General features: G+C 52.4%; 1 protein-coding gene across 1 annotated transcript; it reads left to right on the top strand.

Moving 5' to 3' along the window:
* Positions 1-245: 245 nt before the first annotated feature.
* PLA2G6 (phospholipase A2, group VI (cytosolic, calcium-independent)) lies at positions 246-14,929 on the top strand. Its single transcript, XM_010183691.1, has 16 exons — positions 246-454; positions 981-1,196; positions 1,996-2,176; positions 3,723-3,910; positions 5,156-5,252; positions 6,232-6,414; positions 6,595-6,703; positions 7,292-7,444; positions 9,227-9,317; positions 10,015-10,178; positions 10,701-10,851; positions 11,043-11,179; positions 11,820-11,974; positions 12,722-12,889; positions 13,812-13,885; positions 14,611-14,929. The coding sequence occupies exons 1-16, from the start codon at positions 246-248 to the stop codon at positions 14,750-14,752; spliced, it is 2,418 nt and encodes an 805-aa protein (XP_010181993.1). The 3' UTR covers positions 14,753-14,929.
* Positions 14,930-15,693: the final 764 nt, after the last annotated feature.

Below are 15,693 nucleotides of genomic sequence, written 5' to 3'. Positions count from 1 at the left end.
AGAGGAAGGTCGCCTTGAGGCGCTGAGGAGAAGCCCTGGGGTTGTTTCCCGGAGGAGCCGGGGAGAAACCCCCGGTGCCGGGCTTCCCTCCCGGGCGGTTTGTCACGCAGGCGGCTCTCGGTTCTCCTTTTCTAGCGCCGGGTCGCTGAGTTCTGGGAAAGGCAGGTGTCGACCCGACCCAGGCGAAGCCTGTGCCCGGCTTCCCCTCCAGAGGCGGCGCAGAAGCCGCCTGCGGGCCCAGAAAGATGCAGTTCTTTGGGCGGCTGGTGGACACCTTCAACAGCGTCACCCAGATATTCGTGAACCCTTACCGGGTGAAGGAGGTGTCGGCCGCAGAGTATGCGGCTCTCGCATGCCTGCGGGAGGAAGGCAGGGTGGTCCTGTATAGGAACAGCCCAGCTCGCTCCTGGGATTGCCTGCTGGTGAATCCCCAGAGCCCTCAGGTCGCTTTCCGGTAAGTGACAGACCTTTAGCAATTGCTACTCAAGTGTGAAATGAAAAACCCACAATCTTTGACCTCGGGAGCAGAGTGCGCTGTGGCCGTGGGGGGTGGTGGTCGGTCAGCAGGTGGGTTTCTGAGGAGTGGGAGGCTATTGCATGTGCTGGTGGAGGAGCTGTCATCAAAACAGCGTGTGAGAACAGGGCAGGACAGAGTCCAAACACTGTGAAAATGAGCAGTTGTGAAACGGGTACTCAGGTCAGAACATCCACAGGTACATGCGCTTCTGCTCATACCCATTGCTGCTCTAGCATCTGGAGCGTGAGCTACTTCAGCCCAAATTGAACGTTCCTCAGGAAGAGGAGATGCACTTTGCCAATGATGTAGGCTCCCTTCTTCCCTTGGAACAAGCGTGATGCCAGATGAGGAGCAATAGAAAAGTCGCCAGCGCTGATGTTTGGAGAACAGCTGTTTCTCTCAGCTACGTGGGGTGGAGGTTGTTTCTTTGAGCAGGACCACACTGCCTTTGCCTTTCCTCTAGGCTCTTCCAGCTCGACAACGAAGCAGATGCTCTGGTGCGTTTTGAGCACTACGCCGGGCACCTGCGCCCTTTCTACGAGAGCTCTCACCAGCCCTTGTTGCTGGAGGATCTCCAGCAGCTCAGCGACTGCTTCCGCAACCACCCCAGCTGGTCCCCGGCGCACATCGCAGTGGAGATTGGCCATCGTGAGAACTTCCGGCACAATCGCATTCTGAGGCAAGGGGTGGGGAGGAGTCTCCGGTGGGCTTGATGCTGGGAACGAGCTTGGGAGCACAGGCTAGGCCAGATTTGGGTATCCTGGATTGATGTACCAAAGCAATGTGAGCTCCTGCTTTGGGGATCTTAACACCTGGTTACTGCAGAGGTCAAATTTAGAAGCGCTGGTCTCGGTGTGTCCTGCCTGAGCGACAGATGTGGTAGCAAAGGGGGTCTGATGGTCTCTGCGTAAGCTTATTGGTGGGCTTTCAACCTGCTGCTGTGGATGTTAAAACCCAGAGCACTGATGTTCGAGCTGAAGGATTGAAGTGTTGCTAGAAGCACTAAATAGAGTCTTACAACCGTTGTGGAGCTACTTTTCAGAGAGGGTTGTGGCTGACTTTGTAAACCACGAGAGAGGACATACAGCAGAACTGTCTTTCTGGGAACAGTTTTTGGCCACCAGCCCTCAATCTCTTCCCATGAGGAAGTTCATTGAGGATAGGAGAGACTGGTAAGGAGTTAAAGGGACAGTGGGGCAGCACTCTGCCAGGTTGCTGACTGGAACCTGTGTCCTGCCTTCCTTTGGGCAGAGGGAGAGCTGCTCCCATATGGGGGGCAGAGGAAGGAGTGCATGGCAGGGAGAGAGTGCATGACAGCGCTGCCTGGTGGCCCTTTCAGGGCTTCCATGAACCTCATGGTTCTCACCAGCTGAACCCATTGTGGACACAGAAGGTACCTTCCTACCAGCTCCTGAACCGGCTTCATGCGCTTGTCTTCGCAGCCCTTCCTTGGCCTCATGTTGACTCATCTCTTGCAGCTGCGTGAACAGCACTGACAGCGAGGATGGCTGCACCCCCCTACACCTGGCATGCCGCAAGGGAGACATGGAGTGCCTGCTGGAGCTGCTGGAGTGCCACGCGCGGGTGGACATCACTGACAGGAACGGGGAGACCGTTTTCCACTACGCCGTGCGAGGGAACAACCCCCAGATCATCGAGGTGGGAGTGATTTCAAAGCTAGGGAGGGGAGTGGGACTAGAATGGGTCCTTGCTATGCTCTGGGGAAGGAGACAGCAAAATAGCACAGGGCTGCAATCTGGGGAGGAAAGAGTTCCCTCTGCTGCAGCATCGAGTGGGTGCCTGAGGCTGCTTTCAGCCTCTTTCTTCCCCCTTTACTGGTGCTGTTTCCCATAAGCAGGCTCCAGATTCCACCCTGCAGCCAAACAGGGATATTATGCAAGCTTCCTCAGAAAATGTCCTTCATTGGCATTTGCATCAGGCCTTCATCCTGCCTTTCCCCAGGCCCTTGGCTGTTCCTTCTCTGGTTTCTCCAAGCGGGATATTTGGTTTTGGGCAGTGTGTCCTGTGGAGGAGTGTGTGTTTAGGCTGCTGTGGGGGCGTGTGTGCTGCCCGCAGACTGAAGGACAGTTGGGAGCCCTGTGGGGCTCTCCTGAGCTGCAGAACCAGTTGTTTGAACCTAGTGGCCTTGCGTGGGGGACAGGGATCAGAGCCTGGAGGCAGAGACAGTCTGAAGCCAGAGGCGTTGTCGATTGCTGAGAGGTCCTGGGCACAGTGACAGGGTTCATAAGGGTGTGGGTGGCCTTTGTGTTGGTTCCTCAGGTCTGTCAGCTCCCTGGCACCCAGTGTGAGACTGAGTCTCTTCTGTGATTGCACCCTCCACGTTTGCCCAATCCTTGTTGGGACAGCAGCGCTCCCTCTGCCTGCCAAACTGCGCTGGGGTTTCCTAATGAGTGAGGGGGGAGGGATGAGATTGGGGCTTGCCATGCTGTGGAGTGGGGCAGTTACGACCTTTGTATTAAAAAGATTTTTCTGATGGCTGCAACTTGGCTTGCAGTTACAGAAATACTTCCAGGTCTGATCTGTCTCTTGGTTGTTTCTTTTCTCTTTTGATTCCTTGTGAAACCAGAGCAAGGAAACTCTAAATTCCCACTTCTCCCGTGCACCCAGAGGTTGCAGGGTTTCCCCAGTGCAGCAGTGGGATATTTTCATGTAGTGAACCAGTCAACTGGTAACAGGTCTAAAATTTACGGCGAGAATAGGAAAGTTCCTTCAAACATATTCCTGCGTGTTTATTTTAAACAGAATCCTGTTTGTGTCCAAAAGCAACGGGGGAGTTGCAGGGGAGTTTGAGCCCCTTCCTGCTGCCTGACTGTGGTAACTGCTGGTTTTGGTTAGTGCGCTTGTTCGGTGGGGCTGAGCTTGGCTCATGCAGTTACTGCTCTGCAGCTGATGGTGAAAGTCTGCTGGGCTGTGTTGTTCAAGGTTGTGCGAGCCCTTTTTGGTTGAGGGGTGTCTCAGAAGCACCCGGGCCAGAAGAAGAGAGCACAGAGAGCAGCAGTCAACCCTTTGAGGAGAGAAAAACGAGTGCTTCTTGTGTTGGAAGTAGGAGTGGAGAGGACTGGCTGTAGTGTCCCAAGGAGCCCAGGGCTCCAGAGTCTGTCCTCAGAGCTCAGAGAGGAACAGACAGATGCAGCACTCTTCCGTCTCTCTCTGTACCTCTTTATCTGTTGTCTTCTCGTCCTAGCTCTTGGGCAAAGCCCCGACTACTGGCTTGGACCACCTGAGCCGCGATGGGCTGACCGCTCTGCATCTCGCCTGTCAGCTGGGCAAGGAGGACATGGTTCGGTCGCTGCTGAAATGCCGTGCCAGCTGCAGCGTCATGGGGACACTGGGCTACCCCATCCACACAGCACTGAAGTTCTCCCAGAAGGGGTAAGTAACTGCTGGGGCTGCCAGGGCAGGGCTCTTCCTCCAGTCTGGGACCTGTCTGCTTGCTGGGGGTTGTCCAAGACTGGACCCCTTTCGAGGCAGTGCTTAGTAGGAAGGTGTCCTGTGCTGTCCTCTGCTGCGTTGCTGCGTTGGCAAAAGAACAGAGAAGTGCTGGTATGGAAAAGAGAAAAAACTCTCTCAGGAAAAAAGGTTTTTTCCTCTTGCTTTATCTATATATTATTTGGTGTTAGGTATCAGGAGAAAGACACAGTTTGTTTGCTTTTTTTTAAATGTTTGTGAAATGCTTTCTCAAAAGGAGCTGTGAGCAGATGATTTACTAGTGCCTAAATAGTATTGCTGATTGCGAACCTTTGAGTGCTCTGATCCTAATGAGCTTTCATCTCTAAGCCTAGTTATTCCTGTCTCCTGTGGGCCAAGGTACTCTTGACTCTTAATAGCACACTCTGGAACTGAATCAAAAGAGGCACAATGTTTACTCCCTGCTTTATTTTCCCTGGAGAAATTGGATTCTCTTCGTATGTGCTTTATAATACTTAATTTTCATAGTGTCCACGCCCTACAAATAGGGCTCTCAAGTCAACACTAGCTGCTGCTAGCTAATTTTTCAGCATTTTGAAAAGTGCTTTCCAACATTAGAGATCCATTCACAAGCTAAAAATGTGTGTAGGCCCCTTAGTTTGCTGAGGGGCTCTATCTTTTGTGCATGGTTTATTTGGTGGTGTTTCAGAGTGGAGAGCGTACTTGTTTCTTAGGTCTGCCTGCCCACGGTTTCTAGGCAGTAGGAACTAGTCTAGTCACAGTAGTTGTGCTTTTTCACGCAGGGAAGTACACAGGTTCTTAATTTCAGCAAGTATTCAACTATTTCAGTTTTATCCCCAAGTTCCCAGGGGAAGAGAGGGAGAAGAGAAGAATTTCCCGTCAGGTCTTGCGGATTTCCAGAAATGTCATATTCCTCTATTGGAGAAGCACCCAGATGTTGTTCCTCAGCTTGGAACTGGGAATCCTGCTTCCTCCGAATGCCATGCTGCTTGTGCGCTTCCTGTTGTGCCTTTGCTTTCTAAAGAGAGCAAAACAAAACCACAGCTGAGGAACTCACAGGTGTTGCAGAGTGCCTGCTGCTGCTGAAAGGTTTCCTGAAAGGCTCTGGGCAGGAGGCGTGTGCTGGCACGAATGGAGATCTCGAGTCAAGACGGCAGCCACCCATTCCTCTGTCTGTGTCTTCACCAGGTGTGCCCAGGCCATCCTTGAGGCGGATGCCAGCCAGGTTCACTCCAAGGACTCGCGCTATGAAGCCACTCCACTGCACTGGGCGAAGAAGGCAGAGGTAAATGGAGCCAACCTGTGGTGAGAGCCTCTGCTGGCACCCAGCACCTGGTTGATTCTTCCTGCAGCTAACCTCTTCCTTTTCTGAGTGCATGTGCAGAGCCCTGGGAGTATCAGAGCCCAGCCAGCAGCCTGGTGTTTGGTTCTCTTTGCCCTGTGCTGATTGGTGCTGTTTGCCACAGAGGACGGAGCAGTGGAGCCTTGCAATGAAGTAAAGTGGTGGGCTCATCCCTAGTACTTCATCCGTGGCTGTGAAACTGCCACTTTTCCATTTTCCCTTTCTGATACGGAAATCGCAGCGCTGTCACTGAAGCACTCTTACCCCTGGGGGGAGCTCTCTTCTCATTACCTGCTGGATTCATGGGAGGAAACAGATTGATGCCTTAAAAACTGCAGAGGGAGGGTGAGGTAGGCACAGGGTGGTGGTGTGTGGGTTATGGTCCATATTCTGCCAGAGATGGGCAAATGAGTGGTGGATTATGCCATGGTGGAGCACTCCTGTGGTGCTCGTTGCAAGCAGAGGACATTCCTATTGCAGGGCTGTTTTCCCTGCTGCAGTATCACATCTCTCAGAAATATCCTGTGGAGTTTTGGAGCAGATGCAAATCTGCTTGGCTTTTAAAGAGGAGAATATAAAAAAGCAAACATTTTCCCTTCTGTCTGCAAGGATTCTGGCCCGTGTAGGAACTGTTTTGTTGCCATTGCTCTCAGCCAGTTGCTACACTTGCATAGAAGTCCCAAAACATCCAGAAGCTCTAGCCAGATTGTGAAACCACCAACTAGTTCTGTAGTAAAAGGCAGAGAAACCTCATCTCCAGTGCTTCGAGCAAGGCAGCTGGCGTCTGCCAGCCAGCTGTGTCCAGGCTAAGGCTCCCTCCTCTTCCCCTGCTTTGCTTGCCACAAGGCCTGGGTCATTTGAGTGGCTGTCCTCACCATCACTTTCTCTCTCCTTGACCTGGCACCTGCACGCCTGGGCACAGATGACACGGCTGCTGCTTGAGTACGGCTCCCAAGTGAATTTGATGAGCCGGACAGCTGACATGGCTCTGCACATCGCAGTCAAGAGGGGCCGCTTTGACTGTGCCATGGTACTGCTGACACACGGGGCCCACACCAACGCCCGGGGTCAGGATGGCAACACTCCGCTGCACCTGGCCATGAAGGTGAGTTACCTGCAAAGGCTGAGAGAGGATTTTCTGAAAGGGTTGAGGCAGGGACAGATTTCTTTGAAATTGTCATCCCTTGTGTGGGTGCTTTGGCTAATGAAAAGAGGAGGGAAAGAATGAGAGATCATGTAGCCAAGGGGAGCATGGCTCTTGACTGACCTTTCTCTTGTCCCCTAGCATGACCACCTGGATATGATCAAAGCAATCATCGTGTTTGGAGGAGATGTCGAGATCCCCAATGATTTTGGGGAGACGCCAGGGCTGTTGGCAGCCAGGAGCAGCAAAGGTGAGGGAGCATGTCAGCAGCCTTACGGGGTGAACCTGGCATCCTGTCTCCCCTTGGTATCAAGAACAGTGTCTTGGGGAGAGGTGAAAACATGCTACGCGTGGGTGATGCTTCTCCAGCATGCTTTCCCAGCTTCTAGTTGCTCACAGGGTAGGCACTTCCTGAGCTAGCTGCGTAGGCTTTGCATTAGTAGCCCTTGATGAATTTCTCCTCTATGAGACAGAGATGCAAGAGGAAAAGCTGGCACGCACTCCCCCTCTTTCAAGTCATGGTGTCGGGCTCTGGAGGCTCGCACCAGGATGACGCAGTGCTGCTGAACTGCCCAGGCGTAAGCAGACATGGGTGGTTCTTCAGTGGCAAAAAGTGTAGCACACACCCTTGGAAGTTGCACAGCGTTGGGTGCCCTGCTGTGCACAAGTCCTGCTGCCTGGTGTTAGGGCAGAGAGACCCAGGACATGCTTTCCCCTTCCCCAGGTCATCCCAGAGGTTTTATGAGGGTCGGGGCTGCTATGGATTTAGCAGAGCCCCCCCAGGGTGTGCCTACACTGATTCTCTTTCTGATCTGTGACTCATCCTTCGTCACCTAAGGTGCGAACCGGAAAGTGCTCTTAGACCTGCTGCAAACTGTAGGGACCGAACGCTGCCACCCACCCAACCCTGACTCCCCAAGCCTGGCACCATCTGCCGCCTCCTTCTTCCTGGAAGGCCAACCTCCCTCATGGAGCAGCTCCAACAGCTTAGGTAAAGCCTCCCCTGGGCCTCCCTTGCTCTCCTCCCTTCTTGCTTCACAGTGCTGTCTCAGTTCTCTTCAGATGGGCCGTGCTCTGAGGACTGTCTCTGAGCTCTCAGTTTCTGGTGACTCTGTCCTCATACAGCTGTTGCAGGATCCTGTCTCTTTTTCTCTGCTTTTCCTGTGTTGGTACTTTAAACTTCTGTTTTATAGACCTGACACAATGCAGCTCTGTGAAAAGGAAAGGGAACATTTGCTCCCTCACCCCTCTGGAAGAGGTGTAGAACTTAGCTGCCTGCATGTACTTTAATCTCTGTATGACCCAGTGGATACTGGTCTGTCTTGAGGACCGCCCAGTGTCACGCTGGGCACAATGAAATTTGGAGTGTTGCTTGTTCAGATCCTAGAGGCCAGCAGCTGGGAGACAGAAGAGATAAATCATAAAATCATATCATAGAATGGTTTAGGTTGGAAGGGACCTTAAAGATCACCTAGTCCAACCCCCCCTGCCATGGAGGGAGTGACACCTCCCACTAGACTAGTGTGCTCAAAGTCCTGTGTGACCTGGCCAGCCCAAGGATAAGTGACCCTGGTCACAGGGCTTGCGTTGTGTAGGAAAAGCCTCCCTTGAGACACGTGACTGTGTTGTAGCTTGTGCTCTGTATTGCCTAGACTGTGTGAATAAGCCCATGGGTCTATGCTAGGTGCCCGGCTTTCCTCTGAGGAGCTCCAGAGCTCAGGCAGAGGCAGCAGGAGGGGATACAGAGTGGGCAGTGGGCGAGTTGGCTTGGAGGGAGGCTCTGACTCATGTGAGAGGAGCGTGCAGGCAGATAACGGCTGCTTGTGGTCCACTTCACCTCTCAGGTTGGTGGTTTCCTTTGCAAAGGCCCTCCTATGGGGCTAGAGGACAGCCTGCCCCAGGCCCTGGAGCGTGTCTGTGTCACCACAAGTCTCACTGGCTGGTGACACCAGGACTTTGTTCTTACCATGGCCTTGCGAAGGTGACCACCTGCTGTTTCAGTTCTGCTGCAGTGACCAAGCAAGGCCATTTTTCATCATGGCCTCTGGCCCTTGAAGAAACTCCTTTCTGCATTCATTGTCATCCACAGCTGCCTTCTGGCCTGGGTGCTGCCAGGAATATTTAACTTCTCTCCTCCCATTCTTTATTCTTTTGGTTTCGCAGGCTGGCTTCTCACCTAGGCTGGATTGGTGCCCTGCACCCAGGGTGGCCTGGGTGTACATCAGCTGAAGGGTAATGACAAGCTACCCTGTCTCCACAGCTCTCCTGCTTAGGTTACCTCGCAGGACTAGATTTAGGTTTTCTCTTAATGGCTTGCAGTAGGCTGCATAGTGGGCATGCTGCTAGGCTTTGCTTTCTCTCTCACCTACAGTGCTCATCATCTGCTTCTACAAATCCTTCCTCTTTGCCAGCACATCTCCAGCTGCTCTGAAAGATGAGGTTTCTTCTCTTTGGTGCCCATTTTAATCTGGGGGGGTACCTGGTGGCCGTGGGAAGATGGCTTGTTTCTCCTGCAGGGAGCTCTGTTCAACTGGGAAGGGAGTTGTGTGTTGTGTGTGATTACAGTGGAAGTGATTTACTGCAGAGGTGAGAAGTTTGGGTACCATGACCAAATCTTCTGGAGGCAGAGAGAAAGTAGTAAGAATAATTGAAGGTTTTCTTATTAAGTCTAATTTGGTTGACAACTGTCTCTGGGGCATGTGTCGGAGGGTTCAGGTAGCAAAGTGGTCTCTGATTATTTTTTTTTTCCTTTTGCGTATTCGTGACCCTCTAGGTTACAAGGACCTTCTGTATGTTTCTGCAACACTTGGACAGTTGTTGAAGGCGCCTGATGTTGTAGACTCGCCTAGGGAGGGTAGAAGAAAGTAAGTGAGGAACAGCTTCTGTCCAGGCTCCCTGCAGCTTGAAGGTGAAAGCCCTGTGTGTGAATTCTCCCTGCCCACACCTGTAGGTGTGGCATCCTCAGAGCTGCCCTTATTTAGCGTCCCATTGATGTTACAGTTTTTGCCAGGAACTTGCTCCCGTTCCTGCCTGCAGTGCTCTGGAGCCCAAGCTCAGCAGGTGAAACCCCTGTCCCACCTCTCTGCTGCTGGGCACCAAACGGTGTTTTGTCTTCATGATTTCCCCATGTCCACACGCTGCCCTGAGACTCACCCAGCTCCTTTGCTGGGCTGTGTACTGCCTTGGCAGTGCATGCTCCTCGCCTTGCATGGAGTGGAGGGAGGGTTGGTACTTGAAGTGCTGCTAGCAGGAACTTAGGGCTGTCTGCTTTTTATTTATGACACAGTATACATTAGAAAAGGCCCTGGGTGTGCTGGTGGGCACCAGGTTGAACACGAGCCACCACTGTGCCCTTGTGGCAAAGAGCAAGCGGTGTTGCATCAGCTCTGGGGCGTATCTGGCCATGCCCTGTCATCTTTGCATCTGAGGAAGCACCCCTGGGTTTATTTGTTCACTGATTACACTGCAGTGTTCTTGTACTGGCCTGGTTTCTCACCTCGAGGGCTGCTGTGATTTGTAAGCTGTCCCACAGCTCCCAGTCACCTGTGTCTCTCTTTCCAGTCACGACCGCCTCCTGTGCCTGGACGGAGGGGGCATCCGGGGCCTGGTGCTCATCCAGCTCCTCCTGGCTATAGAAAAGGCTGCGGGCCGTCCCATCCGTGAGATTTTTGACTGGATCGCGGGGACCAGCACCGGGGGCATCTTGGCCTTGGCTATTGTACACGGTGAGGATGGTGCAAATAGTGGGCCCCTTCTCCCTCCTGTGGGCTTGAGTGCTCCTCTGTGGGGAGCAGGTGTGGGGTGGAAGCTGCGTCTCCAAGTCCTGACTGGATTTGTTGTTCCTGCCATAGGAGGGAAGGGATGTTTGTTAATGAAGGAAAGCCTAGACCTGGCTTTGCACTTGCTTCTCAAATCAGCTGGCCTTGAGCAGCTTTCTGGGTTTTGGGAGGCACGTGATGGCCTAGTGAAGCATTCTCTTCTTCCTGCTCTCTCTAGGGGGGGTTCACAAGGTGATTGGCACTTTCTGGTAGTGGGAAACCATTCTGAGCTTGCCTTTCCTCTTTAATCCTTCCCAGTCGTGCTGCCGAGGTCCAAGCAGATGACAGGCAGCCTGGGAAGGGGATGGGATTGGGAGTGACACCTCCCCTCTCCTGCTGGTCCTGGGATGTCCCAGCTCTGATGTGCTGTTTGTTCTGCCTGCCCTTCCTCCCACCCCCTGCTCCTGCTGACGCTGTTGCCCGTCTCAGGGAAGTCCATGGACTACATGCGCTGCCTGTACTTCCGCATGAAGGACATGGTGTTCCGGGGGTCTCGGCCCTACGAGTCGGAGCCCCTGGATGAGTTCTTGAAGAAGGAATTTGGGGAAAACACCAAAATGACAGATGTCCAAAAACCAAAGTAAGTCCTGCCTGGGGCTGCGCTGGTTGATGCTCTCCTGAGTGTGCTCTAGACCCCTCTCAGCAGAGATGCTCAGCTTCTCCTTAGAGCAGATCTGGAGTAGTGTGATGTGCAGACTGTTGAAGCCATAAGTACGTTGTTTTGTGGTTTTTTTCCATTTTAGTCTTACTCTGTCATGTCCTCTCACCCAGGGTCATGGTGACAGGGACACTGTGCGACCGGCAGCCAGCTGAGCTCCACCTTTTCCGGAATTACCCTGTACCAGAGACAAAAACCTCCACTGAATACAAGACTAGTGCATCTTTCAAACCACTCACTCAGCCAGAAGGTAAATGCTGGCACACAGCAGCACAGCTGGTTAACAGGGAAGGGGACTGTCCCTCAGAGACAGAAGATTTCCTGTTCTTCCTTACATTGCTCTGGAAACTGGGGTGTCCCAGCAGTGGCTTATTCCTGATCTTGACTTGTAGCTTGATCCTAGTGGTGATTCCCTTTTCTCCTCTCTCCTCATTTGGTTTCTCTTGTAGCAGGAACAGGGGCTGGATAGCGAGGTTCATGAGGAAGGGGTCTGCTAGAGGAGTCTTGCATACAGTCAGTACCTTTCCCTGGGCTCTCAGGAGCAGATTGACATGGGAAAGCTGTGTAACTGAGGCATGCAGCCCCCTCCAGCTTGCTTCTGTCTTTGTCTAGCAAACATAGCTGATTCACCATCAGAATAGCGGCAATGAAGGTGGTAGAGAGTAAATTTGACCCACGATGTGTAGAAAGTGGTGAGAATGACTTTTAAAGCCCTCCAGAATAATCCTGTACATTGAAGTGGAGGCCCTACTTTTGGGAGAAGGAGGTACAACTGTCTTGGGCAGGGTCATCTGGGATTGCGAGCCCTCCTGCTTTGTATTGGTGAAGGCAGGGAGCTTCTTGCACACAAAAAGTTGCTGCAAGAGGCTGTGTGCTTTCTTTCCCTCCAGACCAACTCGTCTGGCGTGCTGCTCGCTGCAGTGGCGCGGCTCCCACTTATTTCCGGCCGATTGGCCGCTTTCTGGATGGGGGGCTGCTGGCCAACAACCCGACTCTCGACGCCATGGCGGAGATCCACGAGTACAACAAGACACTGATCAAGAAGGTGAGGGAAGTCCTGGCTCTGACTGGTAACTGGGGCTTTATTGGCTTTGCTGAGCCTCCCTTGAAGGGGAAGAGGGTTTGGGAATGGGTGCCTCTCTATTGGATAAACAAGGTAGCAGTGCAGCACCCTAGAAGGGAGTGCACGAAGGTGGATACATGCTGGGAATGGTGGCTGAGAGGTGAATTACCTATTCTGGCAAGGGACTGCCTCTCCATCTCACACCCATCAGCCTGTCCTTGCTACTTTGAGCAAGGATGATTTAGTAAATGTTTGTGTGTGGCCCTTGATTCAGCTCTGTGGGGCCTTCTTCTGCCCAAAAATAAATAGATAGGACAATGGTAGGGCACTTGGCAAGGCTGAGAGTGAATGCCTTCTGTGGTGTGGCAAGTTCCTCAGAAAGATGATTCACTCCTGGCAGCTACTGCTTCCAGTAGCTGGAAAGGAGGGTGTGTTGCCAAAATGACTGTAAGAGTTGGACTGTTTCACAGTCGTCTGGTCTTAGGACTCATCTTTGGGGTGATCCCACAGGTTTGGGTGCAGACAGGGGCGTGAGGGACAGACCGGTGCAACTGTTGAAGCTACTTGGATTATACCTGTCTCACCAGGGAGTACTACAGGGGGAGCATGGGGGAGAAAAAGTGCTACTGAGACTTTCACCTTGGCTTCAGAGCTTCCCCAAGACTGCTTGAAGTACCTGCTCTGCCTTAAATGTTGCTTCTTGCAGACAAATCTTCTGTTTGTCCACAGGGTCTGAGGCAGAAAGTAAGGAAGCTGGGGTTGGTGGTCTCCCTGGGGACGGGGAAGCCTCCGCAGGTCCCGGTGAGCTCTGTGGATGTTTTCCGCCCCTCCAATCCTTGGGAGCTGGCAAAGACTGTCTTTGGGGCCAGGGAGCTTGGCAAGATGGTGGTGGATTGTGTGAGTACTGGGAAAGGGGGGCGGTTTTGAGTGCCAAGGGAGGTTCTTGCAGCTGAAAGGAGCTAAGGACAGGATGGTGCTCAGTGACCCTTGGGATTATTTGCAGGTGTGAGTTTGTGAAACTTGGTGTCTTTCCAGGGAGCATTGATTGCAAGCTGAGCAACCTGGACCAAAAAAATATCATGCCTTGGTAAAGCAGTTAATTTTTCTTTAGAAAAGCTTTGTTATCCCCACTGGGGAAAAGAGAAAATGCTGGAGAAATTGGGAATATCACTAATAAAAAGCAGTAGTTTGGAGCTGTGGTTAGGAGTGTGTAATAGGCGTATGTTCTTGCGTGCTTCAGAAAGAAGCTCATTAAATGTGAATGAAAACACTCCAAATGAATGGAAGCCAGAAAGATCAGAACTGATCTTCTGACTGTAATCTTAATTCTGCTGCTGTATCTCCTTTTAGCTTCCTAAAGCCAGAAAATACCCAGAGAGGTCCCTCTGTTTCCCCTGTCCTTTATGTCAGGGCTCCCAGGGAAGCTGTCCCAAGATAGCCCAGAAAGCCTGCAGTAGTCACAGGCTTTACTGGTACCAGGCTTGGACAGAAAGGGATAGGGATTAAAACCCAAAGAGGCTGCGATTCAGATCATCCTGGGTGTTTCCTTTAAGGGAATCCACATGGTGCTGTGATGGATGGAGGATCTGCAGGGTGCAATTCCTCATGTCCCAAGGATCAGGAGCACTGCTCTTATATTAAAAAAAAGAAACTCCAAACAAAAAAGACCTCCACTCTTGGTGGCATCCAGGCTGCACTTGTGCCTGGTTTTCCCTCTCTGTGGCTTGTGCAAGTTCGACTTGGTTTTGGGAGAGGCTTGCGCCGGCAGGGGCAGAGCAGCGTGACGGTCAGGCTCTAACTGGGCCTGTTTGTCCCGCAGTGCACTGACGCAGATGGCCCAGCTGTGGATCGTGCCAGGGCCTGGTGTGAGATGACAGATGTCCCATATTTCCGGTAGGAGTTTTCTTGCCACTCTCTGCATAAGCCTATTTTTAGCCCTCTCGCTTCAGACCTGGCTGCGGCATGCATCATCCCAAACCGCATCCCCTCCAGTGGCATCCCTGCCCAAATCCATCCTCCTGCTGCCTCTTCATGCTTTGGCGACGTAATGGGGATGCCACGTCCCACTGTATGAGCTGATGCACCGAGCATGCCGTGTCTGGGGGTGGTTAGAGGGGGCTCAGGGGATGCTGTCCAACAGGACCCTTGGGGGAGAAGGAAAGGCTGTGGGGAGACCTTATTGCAGTCTTCCAGTTCCTAAAGGGGTCCTACAGGAAAGCTGGCGAGGGACTGTTTGCAAGGGCAGGGGTAATGGTTTTAAACTGGAAGAGGGCAGATTTAGACTAGATATTAGGAGGAAGTTCTTTACTGTGAGGGTGGTGAGACACTGGCACAGGTTGCCCAGGGAAGCTGTGGATGCCCCCTCCCTGGAAGTGTTCAAGGCCAGGTTGGACAGGGCTTTGGGCAGCCTGGTCTGGTGGGAGGTGTCCCTGTCCATGGCAGGGGGGTGGATTGGATGATCTTTAAGGTCCCTTCCAACCCAAACCATGCTGTGATTCTATGAATGCCCAGCACGGCGAAGCTACTTTGCACAAGTCTTGTGCTGGGTGTGCTCACTTCCTTGTCGCATTCACATCTGGGCATGTGCCCAAGCGGTGATGCTGTCTTATCCTATGCAGGCTCAGCCCTCAGCTGCACACGGAGGTGATGCTGGATGAGGTGAATGACACCGTGCTGGTGAACGCTCTCTGGGACACCCAGCTTTACATCTACCAGCAGCGGGAGCAGTTTGAGCAGCTGGTGCAACATCTCTGCCGATGACTGACCTGTTGGTTCCTGTTCAGCATCCCCATGGCGAGGAGCAGCAGACACTGAAATGGCTCGGATTTGCCTTTGAACCAATATGTTGAGGTGGGCAAGAGACTGCTACTACTACTACTACTACTAATGAGGAATTAATGATATTTAATAGACAACAGCACACATACATGTGTATTCCCAGGCACACCCGTGTATTCCCAGACAGCTGTGAAATGCTAATAATTGTCTCCGTAATTGTAACTCCATCTCTGCTGCTGTGTTTGGTTTTGCTGCTCTGCTCTCTGACTGTACAGCCCTTCTCAAAAGCAAGGCCCCCCACCTACCTCTCTTGAGCTGCAGCAGCTGGAGTCTGTCTCCTGTCTGCACTGACAAAGCACCGTGCACCTTCCCACACTACAGAATGGGCCAAAGCCAGATAAAGCTTCAGGGATTACTTGGCCCGCTGGGGCCGAGGTGTTTTAGAGTGTACAGCAGGGGGAAAAGGGGTTTTTCTTCCCTCAATGCGCCCAGTTTGAAGGGGAGCAGAAATGCCGCAACTTTCCGCAGTAGATGGGACACGACTGGCCTTGGGAGAAGGAGGAACCTTGCCCTGAGTGAGGTGTCTTTTTCCCTCTGAAATGGCTGGCAGTGCAGGTACTGGCTGCACCCAGAGGGGGAGCAGATTTCCCCCAGAGACTGTTTTGTGCATCCTGACTTGCTGTGCTGCTCTTTGCTCGGGCTGAGATGTGAAAGCCGGTTTTCACTCGTAGCGAGCTGAAGATGAGGGACAGTAGCCTTGGCTGCTAGAGAGATCATTTCTCTTTAATCTTAGTGTGGAATTGAAATGCTCTGAGTTCAGTTCCCACCAAAGAAGCTGACCATGTGGCAATTTAGATTTGCTTTTTTTTTTTTTTACTGCTGGAAATCCCATTGTGAATGCTACACTACTCAATGTTTCTGCA

The sequence above is a fragment of the Mesitornis unicolor genome, unplaced genomic scaffold (genome assembly GCF_000695765.1).
Source record: "Mesitornis unicolor isolate BGI_N332 unplaced genomic scaffold, ASM69576v1 scaffold15244, whole genome shotgun sequence".
NCBI lineage: Eukaryota > Metazoa > Chordata > Aves > Mesitornithiformes > Mesitornithidae > Mesitornis > Mesitornis unicolor.
Note: the sequence above shows the minus strand (reverse complement) of the source record. Positions and strands in the feature narration are given on the sequence as shown.